The sequence below is a fragment of the Salvelinus alpinus genome, chromosome 33 (genome assembly GCF_045679555.1).
Source record: "Salvelinus alpinus chromosome 33, SLU_Salpinus.1, whole genome shotgun sequence".
NCBI lineage: Eukaryota > Metazoa > Chordata > Actinopteri > Salmoniformes > Salmonidae > Salvelinus > Salvelinus alpinus.
The window spans coordinates 25,851,865-25,878,489 of record NC_092118.1 but is presented as its reverse complement, the minus strand read 5'-3'; the positions used below and the strand labels follow the sequence as shown (position 1 = coordinate 25,878,489).

The following is a 26,625-nucleotide window of genomic DNA, read 5'->3' as shown; positions in this document are numbered from 1 at the left end:
GCAAGAATGATGTACTGTATGTGACTGATGTTAAACTGAGAAAGTGAGAGGATGGATTCAGTGCTGCCAAGAGTAGTAATCTCCATCATGCAGGAATTTGTACTGTTCGACTTTTGACACTCGCTAGGCCAAATAGCCCCCAAAATCCTTTAAATAAATTTGGCTGCAAGGGTTTATGGTTTGGAACCAGCTCCATCTTCCATTATTCATCTTAAGATGTTAAGACACATTATTATAAGGGCACAGAGCGAGATCCAGATGCAGACACGGGAGACAGATGTTTTGAGTCTCTGATATTTATTATAATCCAAGGGGCAGGCAAGAGAATGGTCGTGGACAGGCAAAAGATCATAACAAGGTCAGAGTCCAGGAGGTACAGAATGGCATGCAGGCTCGAGGTCAGGGCAGGCAGTATGGTCAGGCAGGCGGGTTCAGAGTCAAGGCAGGCAAGGGTCAAAACCGGGAGGGCTAGCAAAAAACAGAGGAAAGAGCAGGAGCACGGAGTAACACGCTGGTTGACAGGACAAAACAAGACGAACTGGCACAAACAGACAGAACACAGGTTTAAATACCCAGGGGATAATGGGGAAGATGGGTGATGCCTGAAGGGGGTGGAGACAAGCACAAGGACAGGTGAAACAGATCAGAGTGTGACAGTACCCCCCCCCCCCCCCTCTAGGGGTGCCACCTGGTGTCCTACCTGGGTGCATACCTGGTTGACCGGGGTGCTGGCGGTGGAAGTCGGCGAAGAGGGCTGGGTACAGGATGTCTCTAGCGGGGACCCAACACCTCTGCTCCGGGCCATAACCCTCCCAGTCGACCAGGTACTGGAAACACCTGCCCCGTGGTTGATCACACAGGAGGCGTCTCACCGTATACGCCGGATGGCCATTGATGACAAAGGGCGGAGGGGTGGGCCTGGAAACAGAAGACAAGGGGCTGTGAGACACGGGCTTAATCCTAGACACATGGAACGTAGGGTGAATACGGAGGGTACGGGGTAACAAAAGACGAACGGCAGTGGAACTAAGGACTCTAGAGATGGGGAAAGGGCCAATGAAACGGGGGGAAAGTTTGAGGGACTCCACCCAAAGGGGCAGGTCCCGTGTGGCTAGCCATACCGTCTACCCAATGTGATAGCGAGGAGCTGGAGTCCGGCAGTGGTCTGCTTGTCGACGACACCTGGAGTTGGGCTTGAGAAGCGCCGCCCGGGCTCTTCTCCAGGTACGCCGACAGCGGCGGAGGAACATCTGGGCCGAGGGTATGTTGACTTCCTGCTCTTGTACTGGGAAGAGCGGAGGCTGATACCCCATGGAACACTCGAAAAGGGAGAGTCCCGTGGCCGAACAGGGAAGAGTGTTCCGGGCATGCTCCACCCAGACCAGTTGTCGGCTCCAGGTAGTGGGGTTGGTCGAGACGAGGTATTTTGAGGTTGTTTCCAGGTCTTGGTTTACTCGCGCCAACTCGCCATTGGATTGGGGATGGAATCCGGATGACAGGCTGGCCGACAACTTAATTAGGGTGCAGAACGCCTTCCAGAACTGAGACGAGAACTGAGGACACTGGTCGGAGACCATGTCCAACGGGAGTCCGTGGATCCTGAAGAGGTGCTGCACCATGAGCTGGGCCGTCTCTTTGGCAGACGGTAGTTTGGGGAGAGGGATGAAATGGGCGGCCTTGGAAAACCGATCCACTACCGTCAGAATGACGGTGTTGCCATCAGACGGAGGGAGCCCAGTGACAAAGTCCAGGGAGATATGGGACCAGGGACGATGAGGGACAGGTAGTGGCTGAAGGAGGCCGGAAGGGGCTTGCTGCGGAGTCTCATTCTGAGCACAAACAGTACATTCGTCGACGAAGGCAGAGGCGTTAGGAACCATTGTGGGCCACCAGAAACGTTGTCGGAGGAAGGCCAGGGTTCGATGGTAAGCCTGGAGGAATGAGCCCATTCCAGGACCCAGGACCGGACTGAATTAGGGACGAACAACCAGTTAGCCGGGCCCCCTCCAGGGGCAGGCTGGGAACGTTGTGCCTTGCGGACCAGGGTCTCAATACCCCGGCCCACAGCAGCCACAAGGCATGAGGTAGGGAGGATGGTCTCAGAGTCAGAGGATGTGGCAGCGGGACTGTACAGGTGAGAGAGGGCATCAGGTTTAACATTCTTGGACCCTGGGTGATAGGAAATGGTGAAGTTGAGCCTGGTGAATAACAGAGCCTACCGGGCCTGCCTGGAGTTAAGGCGCTTGGCTGTGCAGTGATATTCCACATTTTTGTGGTCGGTCCATACCAAAAACGGATGTTCTGCTCCCTCCAGCCAGTGTCTCCACTCCTCCAGTGCCATCTTGACCGCCAGCAGTTCTCGGTTACCCACGTCGTAGTTTCTTTTTGCAGAGTTGAGACGATGGGACAGGAAGGCACAGGGATGGAGCTTTTGGTCCTGGACGGATCGTTGGGACAGGATTGCCCCCACTCCAATGTCAGAAGCATTGACCTCAACCACAAACTGACGGGATGGGTCCGGATGGACGAGGATGGGGGCTGTAGTGAACCGATGCTTCAGGTCCACAAAGGCTCTATCAACCGCTAGAGACCATATGAACGGTATCTTGGGAGAGGTGAGTGCCAAGAGGGGGGCCGCCAGGGTGCTGTAGCCTCGAATGAAACACCGGTAGAAATTGGCAAACCCCAGGAAATGTTGTTGCTGCACCCTGGACGTAGGTTCGGGCCAATCCACTACTGCTTCACCTTTTTTGGGTCCATCTGGACAATTCCTTCAGCGATGACATATCCCAGAAAGGAGAGGGTAGAACGGTGGAACTCGCATTTCTCCGCTTTCACAAATAACTGGTTCTCCAGGAGGCGCTGAAGGACTTGACGAACATGGAGGACGTGTTCTTGGGCAGGACGGGAAAAAACAGGATGTCGTCAAGGTAGACGAACACGAACCGATTTAACATGTCCCGGAGCACATCATTTACCAGGGCCTGGAAGACCGCGGGAGTGTTGGTGAGTCCAAACGGCATGACCAGGTACTCATAATGTCCACTGGCAGTGTTGAAGGCTGTCTTCCACTCATTCCCTTCGCGTATCCGAACCAGGTGGTAGTCATTCCGAATGTCTAGCTTGGAGAAGTGGGTAGCCCCTGGAGAGGTTCAAAAGCTGAGGAGAGGTGTGGTATGGGGTAATGGTTCTTGATCTTTATATCATTCCACAAAGAAAAACCCTGCACCGGCAGGGGATGCAGAAGGACGGATGCCTCCAGCAGCCAGAGAGTCCTTATTATACTCCTCCATGGCCTTGGTCTCCGGGCCGGATAGGGAATATACCCGAACACGAGGCAGTGTGGTGCCTGGGAGAATGTCAATGGCACAATCGTAGGGACGATGCGAGGGAGGAGAAGTAGCTTGTGCCTTGCTGAAGACCTCCAGGAAGTGTTGGTACTCTGCGGGGACGGCAATGAAATCCGAGGCCTGACTTAAGCCCTGAGGAGGCCGTCAGCGCTGCTTTGAGGCAATGGGAATGGCAGAACGGACTCCAACCCAGGATTGAACTCGTGGTCCAGTCAATAACGGGGTTGTGTTTTTGGAGTCAAGAAAATCCTTAAGACTTAGGCTGGCCTCCCCACAGCAGTATCACAAAAAAGGGAGTGCGGTTGATGGGAATTAGAGGATTCCCAGTCTGGCTCACCCGAGTACTTGTACCTACTAAAGAAATAAGTCTCTTAACCGGGCAGGTGGCTATATAATGTCCCGCAGCCCCACAGTACAGACAACTGTTGTAACTTAGCCTATGTGAACGTTCCCTAGGCAATAATCTAGGTCTTCCCAGTTGCATAGGTTTCGGTGTATCTGACTCAACCATCGGCGATGATTCTCGAGGGAACTCGGGTGGCTTCGGGTCTTCTCGGAAATACAGCCTTCAGGGACTTCCGGATTCCTTCGGAGATGAACGAGCAGCAACGGATGAACGAGTGTGCCCAAGACCAGACCTCCTCTCACTCCTGCATTTCCGTAGACGCCCATCAATCCTAAGAGTAAGGGTGATAAGGGAATCGAGGCCCAGTGGTAACTCCCGAGCTGCTAGCTCGTCTTTTATTTCCTCTGAAAGTCCGTGAAGGAAGGTATCGAATAGGGACTCTGGATTCCAGATACTCTCGGCGGCAAACGTGTGAAAATCTACTGTGTAGTCTGCCACACTACGGGAGTCTTGACGTAATTCAAGTAGTTTTCGGGCCACCTCTCTCCCGGATACCGGAGAATCGAACACCTTCCTTTGGGATTGTTGCTCCCAAACTGCCGTAGCCCAGGAGAGCGCCCTTCCCGACATTAGCGTAATAATATAAGCGATCTTCGAATGGTCGGAAGGGAACGAAGATGGCTGTAGCTCAGAAATAAGGGAGCACTGAGAAAGAAAACCCTGGCAGGTTCCAGGATCCCAGAATATTGCTCCGGAGGAGTTAAGTGGGGTTCTCGGGGAGCCGGGGTAGGCCGTACAAACCCACCACTGATAGTAGACAGGTTACTGGGTGGTTGGGAGGTCTCAGAGGTGGCAGGCTACCTATGCGCTAACTCACTGATTTGCTCCATAATAGCCTTGAACCCTTGGTCGTGGCGTTCCGTCAGGGAACAAAGCCCTTCCAAAACGTCCAGCAGTAGCTCCTCATGCCTCCCAATGGTAGCTCAGGAGACACTGTGGCCCCATCCGATGATACCCCCGGACAGGGCCAAACAGGAAGGATATAACCCCACCCAGTTTGCCAAAGCACAGCCCCCACACCACTAGAGGGATATCTTCAACCACCAACTTACCATCCTGAGACAAGGCCGAGTATAGCCCACAAAGATCTCCGCCACGGCACAACCCAAGGGGGGGCGCCAACACAGACAGGAAGATCACGTCAGTGACTCAACCCACTCAAGTGACGCACCCCTCCTAGGGACGGCATGAAAGAGCACCAGTAAGCCAGTGACTCAGCCCCTGTAATAGGGTTAGAGACAGAGAATCCCAGTGGAGAGAGGGGAACCGGCCAGGCAGAGACAGCAAGGGCGGTTCGTTGCTCCAGAGCCTTTCCATTCACCTTCAAACTCCTGGGCCAGACTACACTCAATCATATGACCCACTGAAGAGATAAGTCTTCAGTAAAGACTTAAAGGTTGAGACCGAGTCTGCGTCTCTCACATGGGTAGGAAGACCATTCCATAAAAATTGAGATCTATAGGAGAAAGCCCTGCCTCCAGCTGTTTGCTTAGAAATTCTAGGGACAATTAGGAGGCCTGCGTCTTGTGACCGTAGCGTACGTGTAGGTATGTACGGCAGGACCAACTCGGAAAGATAGGTAGGAGCAAGCCCATGTAATGCTTTGTAGGTTAACAGTAAAACCTTGAAATCAGCCCTTGCCTTAACAGGAAACAGGTGTAGGGAGGCTAGCACTGGAGTAATATGATAAAAAAAATTGGTTCTAGTCAGGATTCCAACAGCCGTATTTAGCACTAACAGAAGTTTATTTAGTGCTTTATCTGGGTAGCCGGAAAGTAGAGCATTGCAGTAGTCTAACCTAGAAGTAACAAAAGCATGGATTAATTTTTCTGCATCATTTTTGGACAGAGAATTTCTGATTTTTGCAATGTTACGTAGATGGAAAAAAGCTGTCCTTGAAACAGTCTTGATATGTTCGTCAAAAGAGAGATCAGGGTCCAAAGTAACGCCGAGGTCCTTCAAAGTTTTATTTGAGACGACTTTACAATTAATTGTCAGATTCAACAGAAGATCTCTTTGTTTCTTGGGACCTAGAACAAGCATCTCTGTTTTGTCAGAGTTTAAAAGTAGAAAGTTTGCAGCCATCCACTTCCTTATGTCTGAAACACAGGCTTCTAGCGAGGGCAATTTTGGGGCTTCACCATGTTTCATTGAAATGTACAGCTGTGTGTCATCCGCATAGCAGTGAAAGTTAACACTATGTTTTCGAATGACATCCCCAAGAGGTAAAATATATAGTGAAAACAATAGTGGTCCTAAAACGGAACCTTGAGGAACACCGAAATGTACAGTTGATTTGTCAGAGGACAAACCATTCACAGAGACAAACTGATATCTTTCCGACAGATAAGATCTAAACCAGGCCAGAACTTGTCCGTGTAGACCAATTTGGGTTTCCAATCTCTCCAAAAGAATGTGGTGATCGATGGTATAAAAGGCAGCACTAAGGTCTAGTAGCACGAGGACAGATGCAGAGCCTCGGTCTGATGACATTAAAAGGTCATTTACCACCTTCACAAGTGCAGTCTCAGTGCTATGATGGGGTCTAAAACCAGACTGGAGCATTTTGTATACATTGTTTGTCTTCAGGAAGGCAGTGAGTTGCTGCGCAACAGCTTTTTCAAAGATTTTTGAGAGGAATGGAAGATTCGATATAGGCCGATAGTTTTTTATATTTTCTGGGTCAAGGTTTGGCTTTTTCAAGAGAGGCTTTATTACTGCCACTTTTAGTGAGTTTGGTACACATCCGGTGGATAGAGAGCCATTTATTATGTTCAACATAGGAGGGCCAAGCACATGAAGCAGCTCTTTCAGTAGTTTAGTTGGAATAGGGTCCAGTATGCAGCTTGAAGGTTTAGAGGCCATGATTATTTTCATCATTGTGTCAAGAGATATAGTACTAAAACACTTAAGTGTCTCTCTTGATCCTAGGTCCTGGCAGAGTTGTGCAGACTCAGGACAGCTGAGCTTTGGAGGAATACGCAGATTTAAAGAGGAGTCCGTAATTTGCTTTCTAATGATCATGATCTTTTCCTCAAAGAAGTTCATGAATTTATTACTGCTGAAGTGAAAGCCATCCTCACTTGGGGAATGCTGCTTTTTAGTTAGCTTTGCGACAGTATCCATTTTTTTTTAGGGATTGTTCTTATTTTCCTCAATTAAGTTGTAAAAATAGGATGATCGAGCAGCAGTGAGGGCTCTTCGATACTGCACGGTACTGTCTTTCCAAGCTAGTCGGAAGACTTCCAGTTTGGTGTGGCGCCATTTCAGTTCCAATTTTCTGGAAGCTTGCTTCAGAGCTCGGGTATTTTCTGTATACCAGGGAGCTAGTTTCTTATGACAAATGTTTTTAGTTTTTAGGGGTGCAACTGCATCTAGGGTATTGCGCAAGGTTAAATTGAGTTCCTCAGTTAGGTGGTTAACTGATTTTTGTCCTCTGACGTCCTTGGGTAGGCAGAAGGAGTCTGGAAGGGCATCAAGGAATCTTTGTGTTGTCTCAAAATTTATAGCACGACTTTTGATGCTCCTTGGTTGGGGTCTGAGCAGATTATTTTTTGCGATTGCAAACGTAATAAAATGGTGGTCCGATAGTCCAGGATTATGAGCAACAACATTTATTCCATGGGATGGGGAAGGATGGGGAATGAACGGGCAACCTAAGAAACCTGCACAATCTAAGTTTTGAAAGCTGGAACCATTAAGAGCTTTGACAGACTGGCACAGTCCAGTTGCTTGTCAAGACGGTAGAGAAATCTGCACTGTAGGCCTACCATAGGAGTGGAGAATAGCTGCCCAGACAAACGGTAGCTAAGCTAACAAGTCCCCAGGCTCTGGAACAGAGTCGGGGCCTGCAGACTATGGCGGATCCATCCATGCGAATCTAGCCCACTGAGCAGCTCCAGCTTCATACGCTTGCTGTTACCCCCAGTCTAGAGCTGGTCTCCTGGGACAGAGCTGTCTACTACATCCCCCATCACACCACGTCAAACATGTGGAACATTAGGGATCAAAAAGTGTTTCAGAGAGAGGTGGAGAGGATCCTTGTTCCTGAATAAATCAATGCGATATACAGTGTAGCTAGTCTCACACAAAGACTATTAGCGCCTATGTGTATCTATAGCAATGCCTAAATGAATGCACCATCCATACAGTTGTTATAATCATTAAATATTCTCCAAGAATTTCGTCCCTTCCAAATTAGGAGGAAGGTAGTATTGCTTGTAAGACTCATGGCGCTCCACAGCGGCTGTGGGGAGAGACTAGGGGAAGATAAAGTAGGTCTACATTTGACATTGTTCCCTTATCAATCATAAAACCATGGTACAACTGGGGAGAAGGAAACTAAATTATACCACGCTATGCCTTTGATATTGCTGGTATCATCAGGAATCAAAGTGTCCCTGGAATAAGACATAAACCTGCAGTGAACTGGGAAGTCACTTTAAAGTCAGATGTAATTAGTCCAAATGAAGTGAGGGATCCACACAGCAGTCAGCATGTGGCATATGAATACAACATGGAGGTGACAAAGACCTGAGTTCCTGTCTGATTAGTACTGTGGTTGTCAGCAGACATCAGACCTGACTAGCACATCAAAAGAAACTGCAACACTTGTAAGTAACTTGTGGTATTCATCAAGCTTCCTTCCACCACTGAGTTTACCCCATACCCCTACCTTACCTATCACAGTGTGTCCATTTTTCGACTGAATCGAGTAATTATTTGTTGTTCACTGTGTTCATGTTTTTTGGAGGCGTATCACAAAATAACTGACTTGATCATTTATCTGCAGATTCTTAAAAGAAAAAGAATAGCGTGAAAGAAGAAGAAAGACTATCTTACCTCTCTACCTGATGTTCTTTTTGTGTGTGAGGCTTAGTCGGCCCTGGCTGCCTGCGCCTAGCGATCCCAACAATCCCTTTATCTGCCTTTCATTACGGTCTCACTCGCCCTCTTAGCAGAGCGGGTGTCTGGGAGAGACAGTCACTTTCTCCCAGCCTGTGATGTTCCTGCAGATTACAGAGGCGCTTTGAAGCCGCTGCACTCCTCGATGCCGGGGCCTCAGACAGACCCATGCCATCTGCCAGATTGACGCTGAAGCAGCAGAATGGGGCAGAGACGCCCTCTGTTGATCTAGGCCTCTTTTGTCTTTCATGTGTCACATTCGGATGTCGCACCAAAGCCACACCTATGCAATCTGAATCTGCAGCGGGGCCCGCCTGCCCGAGAGACCAGCACACAAACACATAGACCAGATGTACGGATGGGATGGGGAGTAATGGGCCTCTGTAATTACTCTTACCTGTGGGCGTCTGTCTAGAAATGAGACAATTACTGCGGTCTTCCCCACATGGTATTCTCCCTCCTTCTCTGCCAAGGCCTTGGAAATCACATTAATGTGGGCTATTTATTCCTTACCGGCAGATTTAATTTTATAACACCGTAAGAGCATTAGAGGACAGCATGCAGGCTCATTTTCTAACAGTCCCGGTCAATGCTGCAGAAAGGTATAGATGTTACGACCCTTAGGGCAGTTAATATAGCAGATGGAAAGATACTGTTAAAGTTGCTGCCCTGGGGCGGTTAATGGTTCACTCTGAAAAAATAGGCCTTATAGTTTTTTTTTTACAATTTGGGATGAGTCAACACCGCCTCTCATTATTGGGTGTCAAATTGGGAGTCACAACCTTTGGTTGGAATGTCAGGTTAACTCCCAAAGTTGGAAGTTCCTTCCCCGTAAAATGTGGAACGTCAACGAGTGCACAGACAGTGTTACCCCCTCATACAGTACCAATCAGTGTGTCTGGATGGTAAACTCTCATTGTGTTTGCAGACTCAGAGACCATTTCCTAATGGCTGCTTCACATTTTCTATGAACTTTTCATGCAGCTTAGGATCTGAAAGAGGACCATCACCAGGCTTTGAACACTGGTCCCCTGTGTATTCTCTCCACCCCAGTACCACTGTCTTCAGAGGCTTATAGAGAAAAATGCCAAGAGTGACATAAATCACTGGTTGCCCCCCCTTCTTGAAAACACACACACCTCCTCCCCCTCCTTCTCTTTGTCATATAAACACGCAGACACTGTCAACCCCCAACAAGACTCCCCCACAGTCACACATCAGAGTACTCTCCACAAAAATAACTTCCACATCCATTGAAATGGAGCTTTCAAAAACAGAATAATACGTTAAAGCACCTTAAAGCACAAGATGTTAAACTACAAAAACACGAAGTAAAGCCCAATAAAATATACATTACAGTAATTGGATCAGAGAAGACTAGGTCTGACGATGGGAGGCGGGAGATGCTAATGACAGCACATCAAATGACCTCATGCAGCACTTCAAAACACAGCTCTGCATTGATTCTCCTCTATCTGTAGCAGCACATGGTACCCTGGCTGTTGAAACTAGTTTTACAATATTTTTGAGCGAATAATCACGAAATCAACACAGTACAGACTACAGTAGATGATGATTTCATCACCATAGTGATGTACAGTGCTTTGCTCCAAGTTGGAACTTCCAACACAGAGCCAGGTCATATCCAGTGACTCCAGTGGCTCAAGACTGTATTAGAGATATTGGGACCTCTGCCATGGTGAATGTTGGGAGTAATACAGTCTTATAACAGTCTAATAGAAAACCAAAGCTACACACAGACACCGTGAAGGCCGTAGATAGGAGAGTTAAACGTCATTCTGTGATTGAGTGAGTGATGGAGTCTCAATGCAGCCATCACAGTGACAGATTGGCAGCAGTCAGGACAGACAGGCAGGAGAGAAAGAATGATTGGCCTCGACTCTTTGATGTTTATATCTCTTTTATCTGATTGCTGGTTATACATTTTCAAACCCTGTTCGTTGTTGACAGACATGGTGACCCTAAACCATCATCTCTGTCACACCTGAATAGGATTCAGCTTGCTTCCCTTTGAGTTTAAAGAAGAAAACGTGAATCTGCTTCACAGTGTTTATCTCTGTCAGGGAACAACTGATGTGCCATTCATTCTGTGTACACGACCAATAACATTTTCTTTGATTTGATTACATGCTTTCAGGTCATTTAGAAATAATTATTATGTGCTGGAGATCCTGGATGTTAGTGCATTGCAAAAGCTTATAGAGAATAACATAGTATGACCATTTTCAATGCACAATAGCATAACACTGGGTTGTCCAAGGTCATAAAAAATCACTACCAATGTCTGTACAAAAATGTTACAACACGGTTCTCTGGTATTCTAAAACTGTAGAAACTGGATTGTTCCAATGGCTTACATTTCAAATGATGATAGTATTTTGGCCCTACAGTGGCATGTAAACACTGCATAACTCGAGTGCTGATGGATTGGTCAAACCCAAACCATGTGCAAGACAGATAAACCATTTCAAACCCTCTTTTGTGTCCCACTGTTTGTGTTTTTGTTGTGAATGTATGGAGACCAAAAATGTTCATTCCATACAGGCCACAGAGTGGGAAGCGGTTTCCCATGGTTCCGTTAGGATGCTGCATGCTTTCATGTGGAAAATAATCTCTGGGTCCCCTCAGCCCCTCTGTTGTGACAGGGGATAATGAATTCCACAACATCTGCCATTTGTTAGCCTTGTTCGGTGTAACCGATCTCCTTTTAATCCCGAGACGTCCATGGACTTCCAAAGCGTGTGCAGAGCCACAGATGAAATGAAACAGATGGATCCCATGGCCTCTCTGGACAGGGAGTAGGGGTACAGAGTACAGACAGGCAAGCAGGCTGAGGATGGGGCTGGGAATAAGGGCTGGGGCTGGGGAGTAGGGGTACAGGTTGGGACACACGCTATACAGCTTTCTATTGAGTTACAGTACACCCCTTCAAATGCACTGAAAGTATAGGACCTCTGTCATATGTTTATAGGTATTCAGTGTAGTAGTAGTGATTTTCAGCCATAATGTTAGCTTATTCAAGCTCTTTCCTCAAGAAAAGTGAAGATTTGACATGTCAGTGTTAAATGGTTTGAGCCTTATCTCAGTTTCAAGGGACACCGAGTACTGGACAGTGATTCTCTCTCCCCAAGGCTTGTGAGGGATAGAGAGTGACAACACAGGCAGATAATAGTCGAGACTATTGATAAAGAAGCTGCGACACTGCTCCTCCTTTAGGCCTCTGTATCAGAACTCACCAGACAGTGACAGTATTAAGCCTGAGCTGAACAAGAGTGATGGGTTTTAAATCAACTGACATGATTTATTTCACTGCTTAAAACGGTTATCCTTAAGGGCAAAAGAAAAATGATATTTGCTTGCGTGGGCCGGGCAGTGATAACGCTAAACTGTTTTGCTGTACAGATAGAATACAACTAAAATCCTCAATGATCAACTTTGAAATGTAAAAATATGATCACTTCACAAAAATGTAGAGGCGTTGATATCCAGATAAATTATAATTTGTTGAGGATTGTTTTGATAGCCATACATGATTATACATAGATGATTATACAAATTATACATTCATCAGAGCCTCAGAATCTCCTTTCCATCTGAAAGGAAGGTATGGCCGGAATGGCCGATTCTGTTTCTTTTCGTTTCCACCAATTCTGAATATGAGAAACTGGATTCTCGGCCCCCATCCTCTGCCTCTTCATAAAACCTGGAATGTGCTTCAAAGAATGCACACTATCTTCCCTCCATGAATAAAACATCTGTCATTCATCGGCCTGCAAAATATGTGGCGATTTAACAGAGCATAACAGCTCTGAAGGGGATAGAGGAGGCAAAGCAGAAGCCTGTGCAGTGTCCTAATAATAAGCCATGTACAAGTGTTAGCTTAGGCTATCTCTCCCTTTGGACAGTTCACAGTTTGCTGGTCTTGGGACCAGGCCAGGGCAAGTAAAACTCCTATTTGTGATCCATAATGACAATAGGAGTTATTACATGAAATAAAAACAATTCAGTGTTTCAAAGTAGGTTCAAGTTAGAGTATTATTATCTATCGGCATCCACACAAAGACAGTCCGACAGAGAACTAAATGTCAGGTTGTGTGCTTCTGGTAAGAAGTCAGGTGCAGGAGAGCGGAGAGTTGTGATCAGGCGCAACAGACGGACGCAACTGCGTCAAAAAACCTCCAGCCAAATGGCAAAAGTGCAAAGCGCGACAACAGTCACAATAATGCATAAGGTAAACAATTAAACACACTCAGGTTCAACACGGTACCCGGGGAAAAACCAGCCTGGCACGTAACACGAAACATGTAACAAAACAGTTCCACACAAAGACATGGGGGAAACAGAGGGAATATATATGTAGTATAATTAGGGAATGTGTAACGATCTTCGTTGGGAGAAAGAGAGGAGGACCAATGCGCAGCGTGGTAAGTGTTCATGATGAATCTTTAATAGAACAAACTGAACACTGAGATACAAAACAATAAAGTGAACTACTGAAAACCGAAACAGTTCCGTGTGGAACACACAGACACGGAAGACAACCACCCACGAAACCCAGGTGTAAAAAGGCTACCTAAGTATGATTCTCAATCAGAGACAACTAACGACACCTGCCTCTGATTGAGAATCATACCAGGCCAAACGAAAAAACCAACATAGAAACACAAACATAGATAACCCACCCAACTCACGCCCTGACCATACTAAAACAAAGAAATAATAAAAGAACTAAGGTCAGAACGTGACAGAATGTAAACCAGGTGTGCGGGGAAACAAGACAAAACAAATGGAACAATGACAAGTGGAACAATGACAAGTGGAGCGACGATGGCTAGAAGACCGGTGAGGTCGACCGCCGAACGCCACCCAAACAAGGAGAGGAGCCGACTTCGGCGGAAGTCATGATAGTACCCCCCCTTGACGCGCGGCTCCAGCATCTCCAGCGACACCGGCCTCGGGGACGACCCGGAGGGCGAGGCGCAGGGCGATCCGGCCGGAGATGGTGGAACTCCCGCAGCATTGAAGGGTCCAACACGTCCTCCACCGGAAGCCAGCACCTCTCCTCCGGACCGTACCCCTCCCACTCCACGAGGTATTGAAGGCCCCTTGCCCAATGCCTCGAATCCATGATGGACCAAACGGAGTACGCCGGGGCCCCTTCGATGTCCAGAGGGGGCCGATGACCCTCCCGTACCTCAGACTCCTGGAGCGGACCAACCACCACCGGTCTAAGGAGAGACACATGGAACGAGGGGTTAATTCAGTAATCGGGGAGAAGCTGTAACCTGTAACACACCTCGTTCACTCTCTTCAGGACGTTAAATGGCCACACAAACCGCGGACCCAGCTTCCGGCAGGGCAGGGGCAGGTTTCGGGTCGAGAGCCAGACCCGGTCCCCCGGTGTGAATACCGGGGCCTCACTGCAGTGACGGTCCGCGCTGTTTTTTTGGCGCAGCACGGCAGCACGGAGGTGAGCATGGGCGGCCTCCCATGTCTCCTCCGCACGCCTGAACCAGTCGTCCACCGCAGGAGCCTCGGTCTGACTCTGATGCCACGGCGCCAGAACCGGCTGTTACCCCAATACGCACTGGAAAGGGGAGAGGTTAGTGGAGGAGTGGCGGAGCGAGTTCTGCTCCATCTCTGCCCAGGGCACGAAGCCGCCCACTATAAGACCGCAGAAACCTGCCCACATCCTGGTTCACTCTCTCCACCTGCCCATTACTCTCGGGGTGAAAACCTGAGGTAAGGCTGATCGAGACCCCTAGACCCTCCATGAACGCCCTCCAAACTCTCGAAGTGAACTGGGGACCTCGATCAGACAGTATATCCTCAGGCACCCCGTAGTGCCGGAAGACGTGTGTAAACAAGGCCTCCGCAGTCTGTAGGGCCGTAGGGAGACCGGGCAGAGGGAGGAGATGACAGGACTTAGAGAAATTATCCACAACAACCAGGAACGTGGTGTTTCCCTGTGAGAGAGGAAGATCGGTCAGAAAATCCACCTACAGGTGTGACCAAGGCCGTTGTGGAACGGGTAAGGGATGTAGCTTACCTCTGGCCAGGTGTCTAGGAGCCTTACACTGGGCGAACACCGAGCAGGAGGAAACATAAACCCTCACGTCCTTTGCCAAGGTAGGTCACCAGTACTTCCCACTCAGACAGCGCACCGTCCGACCGATCCCCGGATGACCAGAGGAGGGTGACGTGTGGGCCCAATAGATCAACTGGTCACGGACAGTAGACGGAACCTACAGACGCCCGACGGGACACTGGAGGGGAGCGGGCTCTGTACGTAACGCCTGCTCAATGTCCAGATCCCATATGACCGGCGCCACCAGGCAGGAGGCCTGGAGTATGGGAGTCTGACCCATGGGCCTCTCCTCTGTGTCATACAGCCGGGACAGTGCGTCTGCCTTCACATTTTGGGAACCTGGTCTGTAGGACAGGGTGAACACAAAACGGGTAAAAAACATGGCCCACCTTGCCTGACGAGGATTCAGTCTCCTCGCTGCCCGGATGTACTCCAGGTTGCGGTGGTCAGTCCAGATGAGAAAAGGGTGTTTAGCCCCCTCAAGCCAATGTCTCCACGCCTTCAAAGCCTTAACCACAGCCAACAGCTCCCGGTCCTCCACATCATAGTTCCGCTCCACCGGGCTGAACTTCTTCGAGAAGAAGGCACAGGGGCGGAACTTTGGTGGCGTGCCCGAGCGCTGAGAGAGCACGGATCCTATCCCAGCCTCGGACGCGTCCACCTCCACTATGAACGCCAAAGAGGGATCCGGATGGGCCAGCACGGGAGCTGAGGTAAACAGAGCCCTTAGGTGCCCAAAATCCCTGTCCGCCTCAGCCGACCACTGCAAACATACAGGACCCCCCTTCAGCAGTGAGGTAATGGGAGCCGCCACCTGGCCAAAACCACGGAATAATCTCCGGTAGTAATTGGCAAACCCTAGAAACTGCTGCACCTCCTTTACCGTGGTGGGGGTCGGCCAATTATGCACGGCTGAAATGCGGTCACTCTCCATCTCCACCCCTGAGGTGGAAATGCGATACCCTAGGAAGGAGACGGCCTGCTGAAAGAACCGGCATTTCTCAGCCTTGACGTACAGGTCATGCTCCAACAGTCGTCCAAGCACCCTGCGCACCAGGGACACATGCTCGGCGCGTGTAGCGGAGTAAATCAGAATGTCATCCATATATACCACTACACCCTGCCCGTGCAGGTCCCTGAAAATTTTGTCTACAAAGGATTGTAAGACTGATGGAGCATTCATCAACCTGTACGGCATGACTAGGTTCTCATAATGCCCTGAGGTGGTACTGAACGCCGTCTTCCACTTGTCTCCCTCCCGGATACGCACCAGGTTGTAAGCGCTCCTAAGATCCAGTTTAGTGAAGAAGCGCACCCACTGCATTGACTCAATCGCCGTGGCGATGAGAGGTAGCGGGCAACTGTACCTCACCGTGATTTGATTTAGACCTCGATAGTCAATACACGGGCGCAGACCTCCCTCCTTCTTCTTCACAAAAAAGAAACTCGAGGAGGCGGGTGAAGTGAAGGACCGAATGTACCCCTGACGCAGGGATTCAGAGACATATGTCTCCATAGCCGCCGTCTCCGCTTGCGACAGGGGATACACGTGACTCCTGGTAAGTGCGGCATCTACCAGAATAAATCCAAATCGGCATATTCAGGGGGGATGCGCACGGTGGAGACCTGGTCTGGATTTTCCACCGTGGTAGCACCAATGGAAACCCCTACACACCTCCCCGAGCACTCCCGCGACCACCCCGTGAGAGCCCTCTGTTGCCATGAAATAGTGGGGTCATGACGAGCTAAGCAGGGAAGGCCTAGTACCACGGGAAACGCAGGAGAGTCAATGAGGAAGAGACTGATTCTCTCCTCGTGACCCCCCTGCGTCACCATGCCCAGGGAGATGGTGGCTTCCCTAATAAACCCGGACCCTAATGGTCGACTATCCAGAGCGTGTACCGGGAAGGGTCTAACCACAGGAACAATGGGGATCCCTAAACTAAGGGCGAATGCTCTGTCGATAAAATTCCCAGCCGCGCCTGAATCGATGAGCTCCTTATTCTGGGAATGCGGGGAAAACTCGGGGGAAAAAACATGCACAAACAGGTGGACAACAGAGGGCTCTGGATGAGAGTGGTGCAAACTCACCTGGGGTGACGCCAGAGAGCCCTGCCTGCTGCCTCGACTCCCAGAGGCACCAACCCGGCACCGACCATCAGTGTGCCCTCTGCGGCCACAGATGGTGCACGTGAAGGCCCCTCCTCCGGTCTCCCTGAGCGCAGCCCCTCCCAGCTCCATAGGCACCGGAGCGGGGGTGCTGGAAGCTAGAACCGACAGAGCCCTCTCTGGATGTCCGCGGGTGACCAGCAGGTTATCCAACCGAATGGACAGATCCACCAGCTGGTCAAAGGTGATGGAGGCATCCCTGCAGGCCAATTCCCGACGGACATCCTCGCGCAGGCTGCATCGGCAGTGGTCGATGAGGGCCCTGTCGTTCCAACCTGCTCCGGTGGCCAAGGTCCAAAATTCCAGGGCGAACTCCTGGGCGCTCCTCGTCCCCTGCCTCAGGTGGAAGAGACATTCCCTGCCTTCGGGTGAACTCCTCGAAGTGGTCCAACGCCGCATCTCCTTTTCCCCACACAGCGTTTTCCCACTCCAGAGCTCTCCCCGAGAGGCACGAGACGAGGGCGGACACCCTCTCCCTTCCCGAGGGAGCCGGGTGAACGGTAGCCAGGTATAGGTCCAGCTGTAATAGGAACCCCTGGCACCGTGCTGCCGTCCCATCATACTCCCTGGGAAGGGCGAGACGCATCCCACTAGGACCGGATATAGGAGGGACGGGTAGTGGTAACCCCGGTTGTGCTGGTCGTGGTCCATGGTCTGGACAACGCAATCCATCGTGGCGCCGAGATGTTGCAGCATCGCCGAGTGTTCTCGGACGCGCTCCTCGACCCCTCGGACCGGGGTACCTGCTCCTGCTAACTCCATGGGTGGTGTGGAATTCTCCATAGCAACACCCACCCATAGCACACGCTCCAGCAGGTATATTTCACTGGTCATCCCCAAAGCAAACACTTCCTTTGGCCGCCTTTCCTTCCAGTTCTCTGCTGCCAATGACTGGAACGAATTGCAAAAATCACTGAAGCTGGAGTCTTATATCTCCCTATCTAACTTTAAGCATCAGCTGTCCGACCAGATTACCGATCACTGTACCTGTACACAGCCAATCTGTAAATAGCACAACCAACTACCTCATCCGCATATTGTTATTTATCCTCTTGCTCTTTTGCACCCCAGTATCTGTACTTGCACATCATCATCTGCACATCTATCACTCCAGTGTTAATGCTAAATTGTAATTATTTCGCCTCTATGGCCTATTTATTGCCTTACCTCCCTACTCTTCTACATTTGCACACACTGTACATATATTTTTATATTGTGTTATTGACTGTACATTTGTTTATGTGTAACTCTGTGTTTTTGTCGCACTGCTTTGCTTTATCTTGGCCAGGTCGCAGTTGTAAATGAGAACTTGTTCTCAACTGGCCTACCTGGTTAAATAAAGGTGAAATAAATTAAAAAATTAAAAAATGAACAAATGTACTATAGGCCTACATTGCTTCTGATTCCGCTGTCCAGTTTAGAAGTCTTAGGAAAACCTTGAGACCAATACATTTACATTTAAGTCATTTAGCAGACGCTCTTATCCAATACTGTGTTAATCACACCCCCTACAGGTAACTAAAGTTGATACATTCTTATGTCATTTAAAATATAAATATATATAACCTTTATTTAACTTGGCAAGTCAGTTCACAACAAATTCTTATTTACAATGACGGCCTACCCGGCCAAACCCAGATGACGCTAGGCCAATTGTGCGCTGCCCTTTGGAACACCCAATCACGACAGGATGTGATACAGCCTGGGACTATTTCTAACACAATAAAATAAATAAAATAAAAAATACAGTAAAAACATACAACACGGACACTGTTTGTTTGGCTTATCTACAAATAAACATTGCACATGGTTATAAAATAATGTGATTTTACCTCCAGCCGACATGCGGCGCTGCACCAAACAAGCACTCTGCAATCGATTGCTATCCCTTCCAGGAGAGAAAACAAAGAATAACATTGTTGTTAGCTAGCGTAAAGATTCTAACCATATAAATAATGGGCAAGAAGCATAAAAAGCACAAGTCTGAAAAATATGAAGGTAAGACACATTTAGGTCGCCAATGCGCTGTTATTGGTTGAATTGATTGGACAATTAAAAGGCTTGCGCTTCGTTTAGCTAACGCATAATCACCCATTTGAATTCACTGCAAGTTAGCTAGCTAACTTATCCAGCTAGCTTAGTCATATGATATGTACCGAACTCATTAATGTTAGCTAATTGACAGATGTTAAAATATAGCTATCTAATTCGAGTATTGCTGTCCGCCTTATCATTTATCCAAATGCATTGAACCAAAGATTGAACTTTGAAATGGCTAGCTAGCTGCTAAGTTATACTAATTTACATATTTTAGCCAGGTAGGGAGGTAACGTTAGCTAACGTTGTTGTTTGCAACATAGCAAGTTAAGTTAGCTAACTAGTTGGATACCTCACAGTTGAGCGAGCTGGCTAGCGAACTGTCAGCAGCAACTTGAGTTGGTTACGATCAAATATTTGGGAATATACTTAAAGCTAACCCAATGTGTCCCATCTACAGAGTACGGGGAGAGACCACTTAAATTGGTTCTCAAGGTTGCTGGAAATGAGGTGACGACTGGAAGCTCGAGCTTTGAAAACACATTTGATGAACATCCAGATTTAGAGAAACACAAGGACAAGAAAAAGAAGAAGAAAGGGGATAAGGAAAGGATCGAGTTTGGGAATCCATATTTTCATTACAGCCCATGTTTACCTTTTGTGTACTGTTTTTGAGGGGAATGTCTAGGGGAGACTAGCTGCCATTTCATTCCATGGCATGCCATGGGTGGTGCTAGCTGACTAAACTCCACCTATGTTTAAGTGTCTGATGAACTCCACCAACTGAGTGGAGCAGAGACCATCCTGTTGGGGAATTCAGCTCTGACCACATGGATTTGCCCAAGAGCCCAATACTTAAACGTTGAAGTGGCTTTTGATTTTCGGAATTCAAAAAGGGGTTTATTTGGCCAATAGACTCTTAGGTGATCTATCAAAAATGATAATTACGTGTCAACAAACATGTTTATATGGTGCATTTAGATGACAAAGAAGAAGAAGGGACAGGACGCTGATACAGACTGGGATGATAGGGAGGCGAGCAGGACCCCTATCCATTCAGATCTGGCATCCTCCTTGAATAAAGTGGAAGGTAACTTACTTGCCAGTTTCTACAATGGCTGCCACTTTTCCATAATCCTTTCTTGGCCATTAATTTCTATTGATATATGAAGTCATTTTAACCATTATTTATCTTTCTTAATCTCTTTCTTTACCCACCTCACTCCCTCACTCTCTCGTGTGCTTTTTTTCTCATTCTCAGAGAAAGAACTGACCCCACTGCAGGAAGCCTTGAGTCAACTCATCAGACAGCTCCAAAGGTGAAGCTTGTTACTAAGAAATTGTCGTTGAATTGATTAGCAGTCTGTTTCCTCTGGTCTAAACATAACCCGATGACTCTCTATGGTCACTAAAGATCCCATGGCAATTATCGTAAGAGTATCTTCACTACAGGCCCTGGTTCGATTCCAGGCTGTATCACAACCAGCCGTGATTGGGAGTCCCGTTGGGCGGCTCACGTTTGGCCCAGCGTCGTTAGGGTTTGACCGTCATTGTAAATAAGAATTTGTTCTTAATGACTTGCCTAGTAAAATAAAAACCTGGTGTCCTAGCTAAATTCTCAATCTGGCCACCTAATCATCCCTAGCTTCCAATTGGATCATTCATCCCCCCCTCCTCTCCCCTGTAACTATTCCCTAGGTCGTTGCTGTAAATGAGAATGTGTTCTCAGTCAACTTACCTGGTAAAATAGTTGTTGCATTGAGGCCTAACAAAGCAACAACTGACTTTCTCTTGTAGGAAAGACCCAAGTGCGTTTTTCTCGTTCCCTGTGACTGACCTCATCGCTCCTGGCTACTCCACGATCATCAAGCGGCCCATGGACTTCAGCGCAATGAAGGAGAAAGTCAAGAATGAGTTTTACCAGTCACTAGAGGAGCTCAAGGTACACCTGTCAGCTGCACTACCTTCTTGACAAATAACTTTCAGAATAGCTTTATTTAGTCGTCTGTCATTCTAAAGCAGTGGATTGATTGACAATCAAGCCTGAAGTGTTGATTAAATAGAAAACCAATGTTAAACATATGCAGAGTCCAGTGACTGACTGCCGTGTGTCTCCATTGATACAGGAGGACTTCAGGATCATGTGTGAGAATGCTATGATCTACAACAAGCCAGAGACCATTTACCACAAAGCTGCCAGGAAGCTGCTCCACTCTGGCATGAAGATCCTCCGCCCGGTAAGCGGAGTGCCTCTACAGAAGTAAATTTGACACATACACATGGGATCTTCCCTTGAGAATGGGTTTTGGTCCTGGGTTAGGCTTAATCTGTGTATAGGAAACTGGCCATATGTGTGCCTGGGTGACATAATCACTAGTTGCCACATACGAACAGCAGAGGGCACCATATTCATACCCCTGAATGTTTAGATATGAATTTTCACCACAATGTTTTTTTGTTGTTGATAATTGGGGCCCCAGAACACTAATCACAAGACCCTGAGATTGGAACACGACAGATTGTGGCGTAAATTGCGGTGAAACACTGAGTCAACTCTTGTCTCTCCCGCTGTCCCACAGGAGAGGCTTGAGAGCCTGAGGCAGAGTATTGAGTTCATGGCTGACCTAGAGAACCCAGCCAACCAGTTAAGTAAGACTGGAGAGGTGGGAAACTCAAGCATGGACCAGTGTAAAGATGGCCCCAGCCCCACAGATCCTAGCGAGACTGCCCAGTCTGCACCAAACACTCCCAGGTACCGTGATAACTTTACCCTGCACATGAACACTGACAATATGCTTTTAGTTATTAATTGCTTGGAGAGTCATCATATATGGATATTGGTCTCGGACACAATTTACATAAACTAATATATAGACTTCAGATAGGGGTTACGGTGCTTGTTCATAGCTTAGACTGTGAGAAGCTGTTCTCGGCTATTTACCAAACACAGATTCCAACCAGGAAGCAAGCAAGCAGTATTACACACTAATGTTAAGTCATGGATAGTGTCCAAGTGCTGTGGGCTTGTTCTCCCAAGTGTTTGGTGGATCAGTTCTTTCCACAGACTGGCTGGAGGATGAGAGATAATGAAAGGAATGCCTTTGAGCGTGTCAGGTCTTGTGTTCAGTCAGCACTATGCAGCACCTTTCACACCAATCACTCTCTGAAACCTAGGAGTTGTTGTCCTTGTAAACCCCACTGAGGTGTAATGGGTAGAAAATTCTGTTCTTTAAGGTATTTTCTTAACTGCATTGTTGGTTAAGGGCTTGTAAGTAAGCATTTCACTAAGGTCTACACCTGTTGTATTTGGAGCGTGTGACAAATACATTTTTATTTGAAATGCTTTTGCATGAGGACTTATAAGATTTGATTGAAAGTATACTGGCAGCATATTCATTGGGAACATGTACTGTAGCTATAGCATGAAATGTATTCTCTATTAGATTTAGATGTTATGACTGTTTCAAAATGTATTGTAATCACTAATGGCTGCCAGCAAAATAAATTCCTATTTTCTGCTGATCCTTTTTTGGTATTGAGCAATGAAACCCTAGGAATCAGTTAAGTTCAGTCTCCTACTCCTCTATACTCTGTGTTCTTCAATACTTCCAGGAAAGACAACGACTCCAAAGACAAAGTGTCCAAGGTCGTCAGTCAGGCAGAGAAGGAGCTTGAGGAGATCCGCAAGCTCATTGACGATTCAGGAGGCAAACTGTCCAACAGAGGGCTGGAGAGTGAGGTGAGAGCTACAGGCTATGGAATTGGCTTAAACTGTTTAGGCCAACCAAGCTCTCTTACCCCATCTACAATAAAGGAAATGTATGGTCTAATTTAGTGAACATATTTATGTTCCCTAATGTAATAATAGAACTATTGTTTTATTTGGTTATGTAGCTGGACTTTGAGAGGAGAAAGTCTGATGGTTCCACCACACTGGCAATCCTGAACCCAGTTGATCTTGTTGCTGGAGGTGGGTCCAGTCAGTCACGGCCGCAATTAGCTAGTTGCGCTATATCCATTTCTATTTGTGCAACATGGGGAAAACCAGAATCCATGATTGATTCCAACTGTCATCAACTCTATCTTTCTGATGAACCTAACGAGTGTAATAAAATCATCAGCTTTTAATTGTAAATGAGCCTCTTTCTCAATTAACTCTTATCTCTACAGATGTGGGCTACTGCCCTGTGAAGCTGGGCATGATGTCCAACCGGCTGCAGAGTGGCCTCAACACCCTGCAGGGCTTCAAGGAGGACAAGAGGAACATGGTCACACCAGGTTAGCTGAAGGGGCCTTAGTGACAAGGTTTAATAATAAAAAAGCATTTTATCGACTTCCATCATCTCCCAATAGTGGCTGAATAACCTCTTCTCATCTGAGTGTCTGAACCCAGAGCTTGTATAGAAGCGCATGTATAAATCCAATGTTCAACCAACATAACTACCAGTCTCAATGTATCCATTTATAAATCCATTCATGGCCAACAATTATTTTTCCATAAGGTCATGTAGCCATGTCAGATTGTGATTCTATAAAAATCTGTTTTTCATAGTCCAATAAATGTATCTCTGAGAGGCTGAGCTCTCAGCCTGTGGTCCTGTATCTCCATCAGTGTTTACGAGCTGTAATGTAACCCAACCTCCGCTCTCGCAGTATCGTACATGAACTATGGTCCGTACACCTCCTACGCACCCGCCTACGACTCGAGCTTCGCCAACATCGGGAAAGAGGACACTGACCTGATCTACTCCTTCTATGGAGAGGAAGCCAGCCTCCAGGGATCTGAGAGGTATGCATGTTGCTCCTCATCCTCCCCCTACATTACGGTGTAATATTATGGTCCAGATCTGACATTTACAAGGGCCTACTTTACAGTAAATCATTCCAAACAAAGCTTTGAGCATTCCAGCATGCTCATAACAGTCCAGATGCCCCTGTATTTCATTGGGTTTGTATATGAGTAGGCATTCTATGGTTCTGTTGGTGTGGATGAGATTCACTGTGGTGGAGGCTAAAACCACATGGTAAACCTGATACGACCCTACTGCTTCTGAGAGGAGACCAAATGTGACTACCATACACACACTGATGTAATGTGTCTGTTTTTGTGTCTGCAGCCTCTCGGAGTTCCTGTCCAAATCGGAGGATCACATGTACAAACTGGCAGACAACCTCCTGGACGCGTTGATTAACGGGGAGCACTCCAAAACCCTGAGAGAGGTAGAACCATTAAGCATGGGAATTATACGGCTACAGTTATTTTAACATTTCTTTGGACAATACTAACTTGATGTGTTCTTACCCACCAGACCTGTCCAGATGAGCAAGGGCCAACAGAAACCTCTGAGACTGGAGACAAGGACATGGAGGTAAGTCTCAGATACACTAAACGTGGACAACCTCAGCAGATAAAGGACAGACACCACACCCTAGGTCAACTACACCCAGCTGAAGTGAACCCCAGCTAACCCGCCCCACCAACAGTGTTGGATAATATTAACAGCTTCTGCACATGCCGTAGCTGTTGTTCCAGCTGTGTCAACATGGCAGGCTCGTTAGCTAGCTGCTATGATCCAACACACAGAAAGAACATTTCCCCTTCAAAACACTGCCTTTCTCCACCAGTCCCTGAGACCAGGTCTGTTCACACACTCTCTGGGATGTGGAAATGTCTGTGTTTTCTTTCTGCGCCCCCCTTCGTTGGGCGGCTGAATGGCTCCTCAGTCACAGCAGTGTAGAGGCTGGAGGAAAGAAAAGCATCAGGCCTCTCTTAAGCACACAGCAGCTCTATACCTGGCTGTTTGCTGTGCTTGGCCAGTGTCTAGTTTATCCTCATTCCCTGGTTGGATGTTGCTGTGGCTCTTTATTTCATTTGATTTTTATTGGAAAGGGACTGACAGAGATATTGACTGGAGCTACTAGAAAAGAGCTGGCCTGGCTGATGCCTTTCCTTTCAGCAATGCAATTTCAAAGATTCACTGACTGCAGCACTGGGTGACTTGGAATCCAAACAAAAATGCTTTTACTAACCTAACCCTTCTGTTTTTCCCTCAGGTGGTTGAACCCGAAGCCAGCAAGCAGGCTGTAAGCAGGCTAGCCTCCCTGGGCTCTGTGATCGGCTTGAACTTCCTGAATCCACCGGACCTCCTCTCTGAGGGTAAAGATCAGCGGGGCAAACCCCAACAGCATGCAAGTTAATTCTCTAAAGCTACTGAGAGCCAAAGAGTTACATTTTAAATCTCCTAGGCTTAAACCCTTCCTCAAGGTAATTATTGAGGTGTTTGACTCCTGCAGCCTCCCTGGGCTGTTGTATGGCATGTGCAGTCCCAGTTGAATGAGGTCTATGAAGATAAGATGGAGGATTCAAGAAATAGAACGCATTGTAGATGACCCTGCACAGGTCAATGCAAGCTTACTTTATGATATTTGAGTAACAAGAGTGTGTATGTCTTTGTGCATCAGAGGCCCAACATTTCCAGCAGAAGTTGGATGAGACTACAAAGCTCCTCCGCGAGCTGCAGGAAGCGCAGAGGGAACGCTTGAGTGTCAAGCAGCCCCTTAACATCTGCCTGCTAGCCCTAACCACCAAGGAGCTGCAGCTGGGTAACACTTAATTTATTTTAAAGGAGAATGGAATTCCACTGTCTATTTTATTGGGGGGGGGGGGCTCTGATTCAAATGGGTTGGGTTAAATGCAGAAGACATCTCAGTTGAAGTCATTGTTGTGCAGCTGACTAGATATCCCCTTTCCCCCACAAGTCTTTGTTTGGATTCAAGCTTTGGTTTGAACCCTGTAAAAATAGTGCAACCAGAAACAGTTATGACTAAACATGGATTTCTGTCAAGCTATTTTCTTTTGACTATCTTAATTCCAATGGAAGAAATGCCTGGGCCATCCATTTCTCAGCTACACCAGCTACACCACTACCAGTGATCTGTATTTGGACTCTACCTTTGGCTTGAAGTTGGGCTCTATCATAATTTCACCATTTGTCTCCCTGTAGCTGAGAAGGTGACTGGTAACCTGGCCCAACTGACCAGTCAGGTGGCTCCAGGAGATGTGAGCAGTGTGTATGGGATCAGGAGGGCCATGGGCATCGCTATACCCCTAGAGGCAGATGAACCACTCATAGACCTCACCACAGGTAGGCTTAAACCACCCGGCATCTGTTTCCCTGGTTATCATTTAGTTCAGGAGTAGTAAACATTCTAACCATATACTGGTTGATTTTGGGAATGTGTTAAGTGAAGTAGTAGGCCTACGTGCAAAACTGACTTTTTTAAATTGCCCCTGAGGTGGTAAAGTTGTATTGAATGGTGTTGGTGTGTATAAACAATAAATGTTATGGCTACATATGAATTGAAATGTCAAAGCTATTCCCTTATGTCTCATCTTGATTCCAGTGGATGCTGAGCCGATGGATACCGTGCCTGAAGTTCAGCAGATTCCAGTCATCGCAGTATAACGGAATTTCACAACCATCCTCCTGATAACATCCAATCTCTGTTGTAGTGTACAAAAAGGTTATTTGTTTACATTTATTTTAATAAACCTTTTATATTAAGCCATTTGTCATCTACCTTATCCAATCTGTTATTCCTTGTCTTTGTATATCAAGTTGGGATTCAGCCTAACAATTTATCGCAAC

The 26,625-nt window shown here is 47.5% G+C and overlaps 1 protein-coding gene and 1 long non-coding RNA gene across 5 annotated transcripts; one reads left to right on the top strand and one right to left on the bottom strand.

Moving 5' to 3' along the window:
- Window positions 1-280: 280 nt before the first annotated feature.
- LOC139562980 (uncharacterized) lies at window positions 281-18,829 on the bottom strand. 2 transcript variants are annotated; one of them, XR_011672470.1, is made up of 3 exons: window positions 18,772-18,829; window positions 701-918; window positions 281-468 (listed from the first exon to the last, which is right to left on the bottom strand). It is a non-coding gene; the product is annotated as an uncharacterized lncRNA (long non-coding RNA). The 2 variants fall into 2 exon arrangements; XR_011672471.1 differs by having other exon boundaries at window positions 713-918.
- Window positions 18,800-26,545, top strand: LOC139562979 (bromodomain-containing protein 7-like). Of its 3 annotated transcripts, none has more exons than XR_011672469.1 (17): window positions 18,800-18,937; window positions 19,437-19,582; window positions 19,958-20,066; window positions 20,238-20,295; window positions 20,774-20,918; window positions 21,103-21,213; window positions 21,556-21,728; window positions 22,589-22,715; window positions 22,871-22,946; window positions 23,147-23,254; window positions 23,630-23,765; window positions 24,094-24,196; window positions 24,286-24,345; window positions 25,031-25,165; window positions 25,439-25,579; window positions 25,981-26,121; window positions 26,381-26,545. XR_011672469.1 is itself a non-coding variant. In XM_071381203.1 (17 exons), the coding sequence occupies exons 1-17, from the start codon at window positions 18,895-18,897 to the stop codon at window positions 26,440-26,442; spliced, it is 1,842 nt and encodes a 613-aa protein (XP_071237304.1). In that variant the 5' UTR covers window positions 18,800-18,894; the 3' UTR covers window positions 26,443-26,545. The 3 variants fall into 3 exon arrangements, 2 of the variants coding, with proteins under 2 accessions (XP_071237304.1, XP_071237305.1); XM_071381203.1 differs by having other exon boundaries at window positions 25,031-25,133; XM_071381204.1 differs by lacking the exon at window positions 19,437-19,582 and having other exon boundaries at window positions 18,808-18,937; window positions 25,031-25,133.
- Window positions 26,546-26,625: the final 80 nt, after the last annotated feature.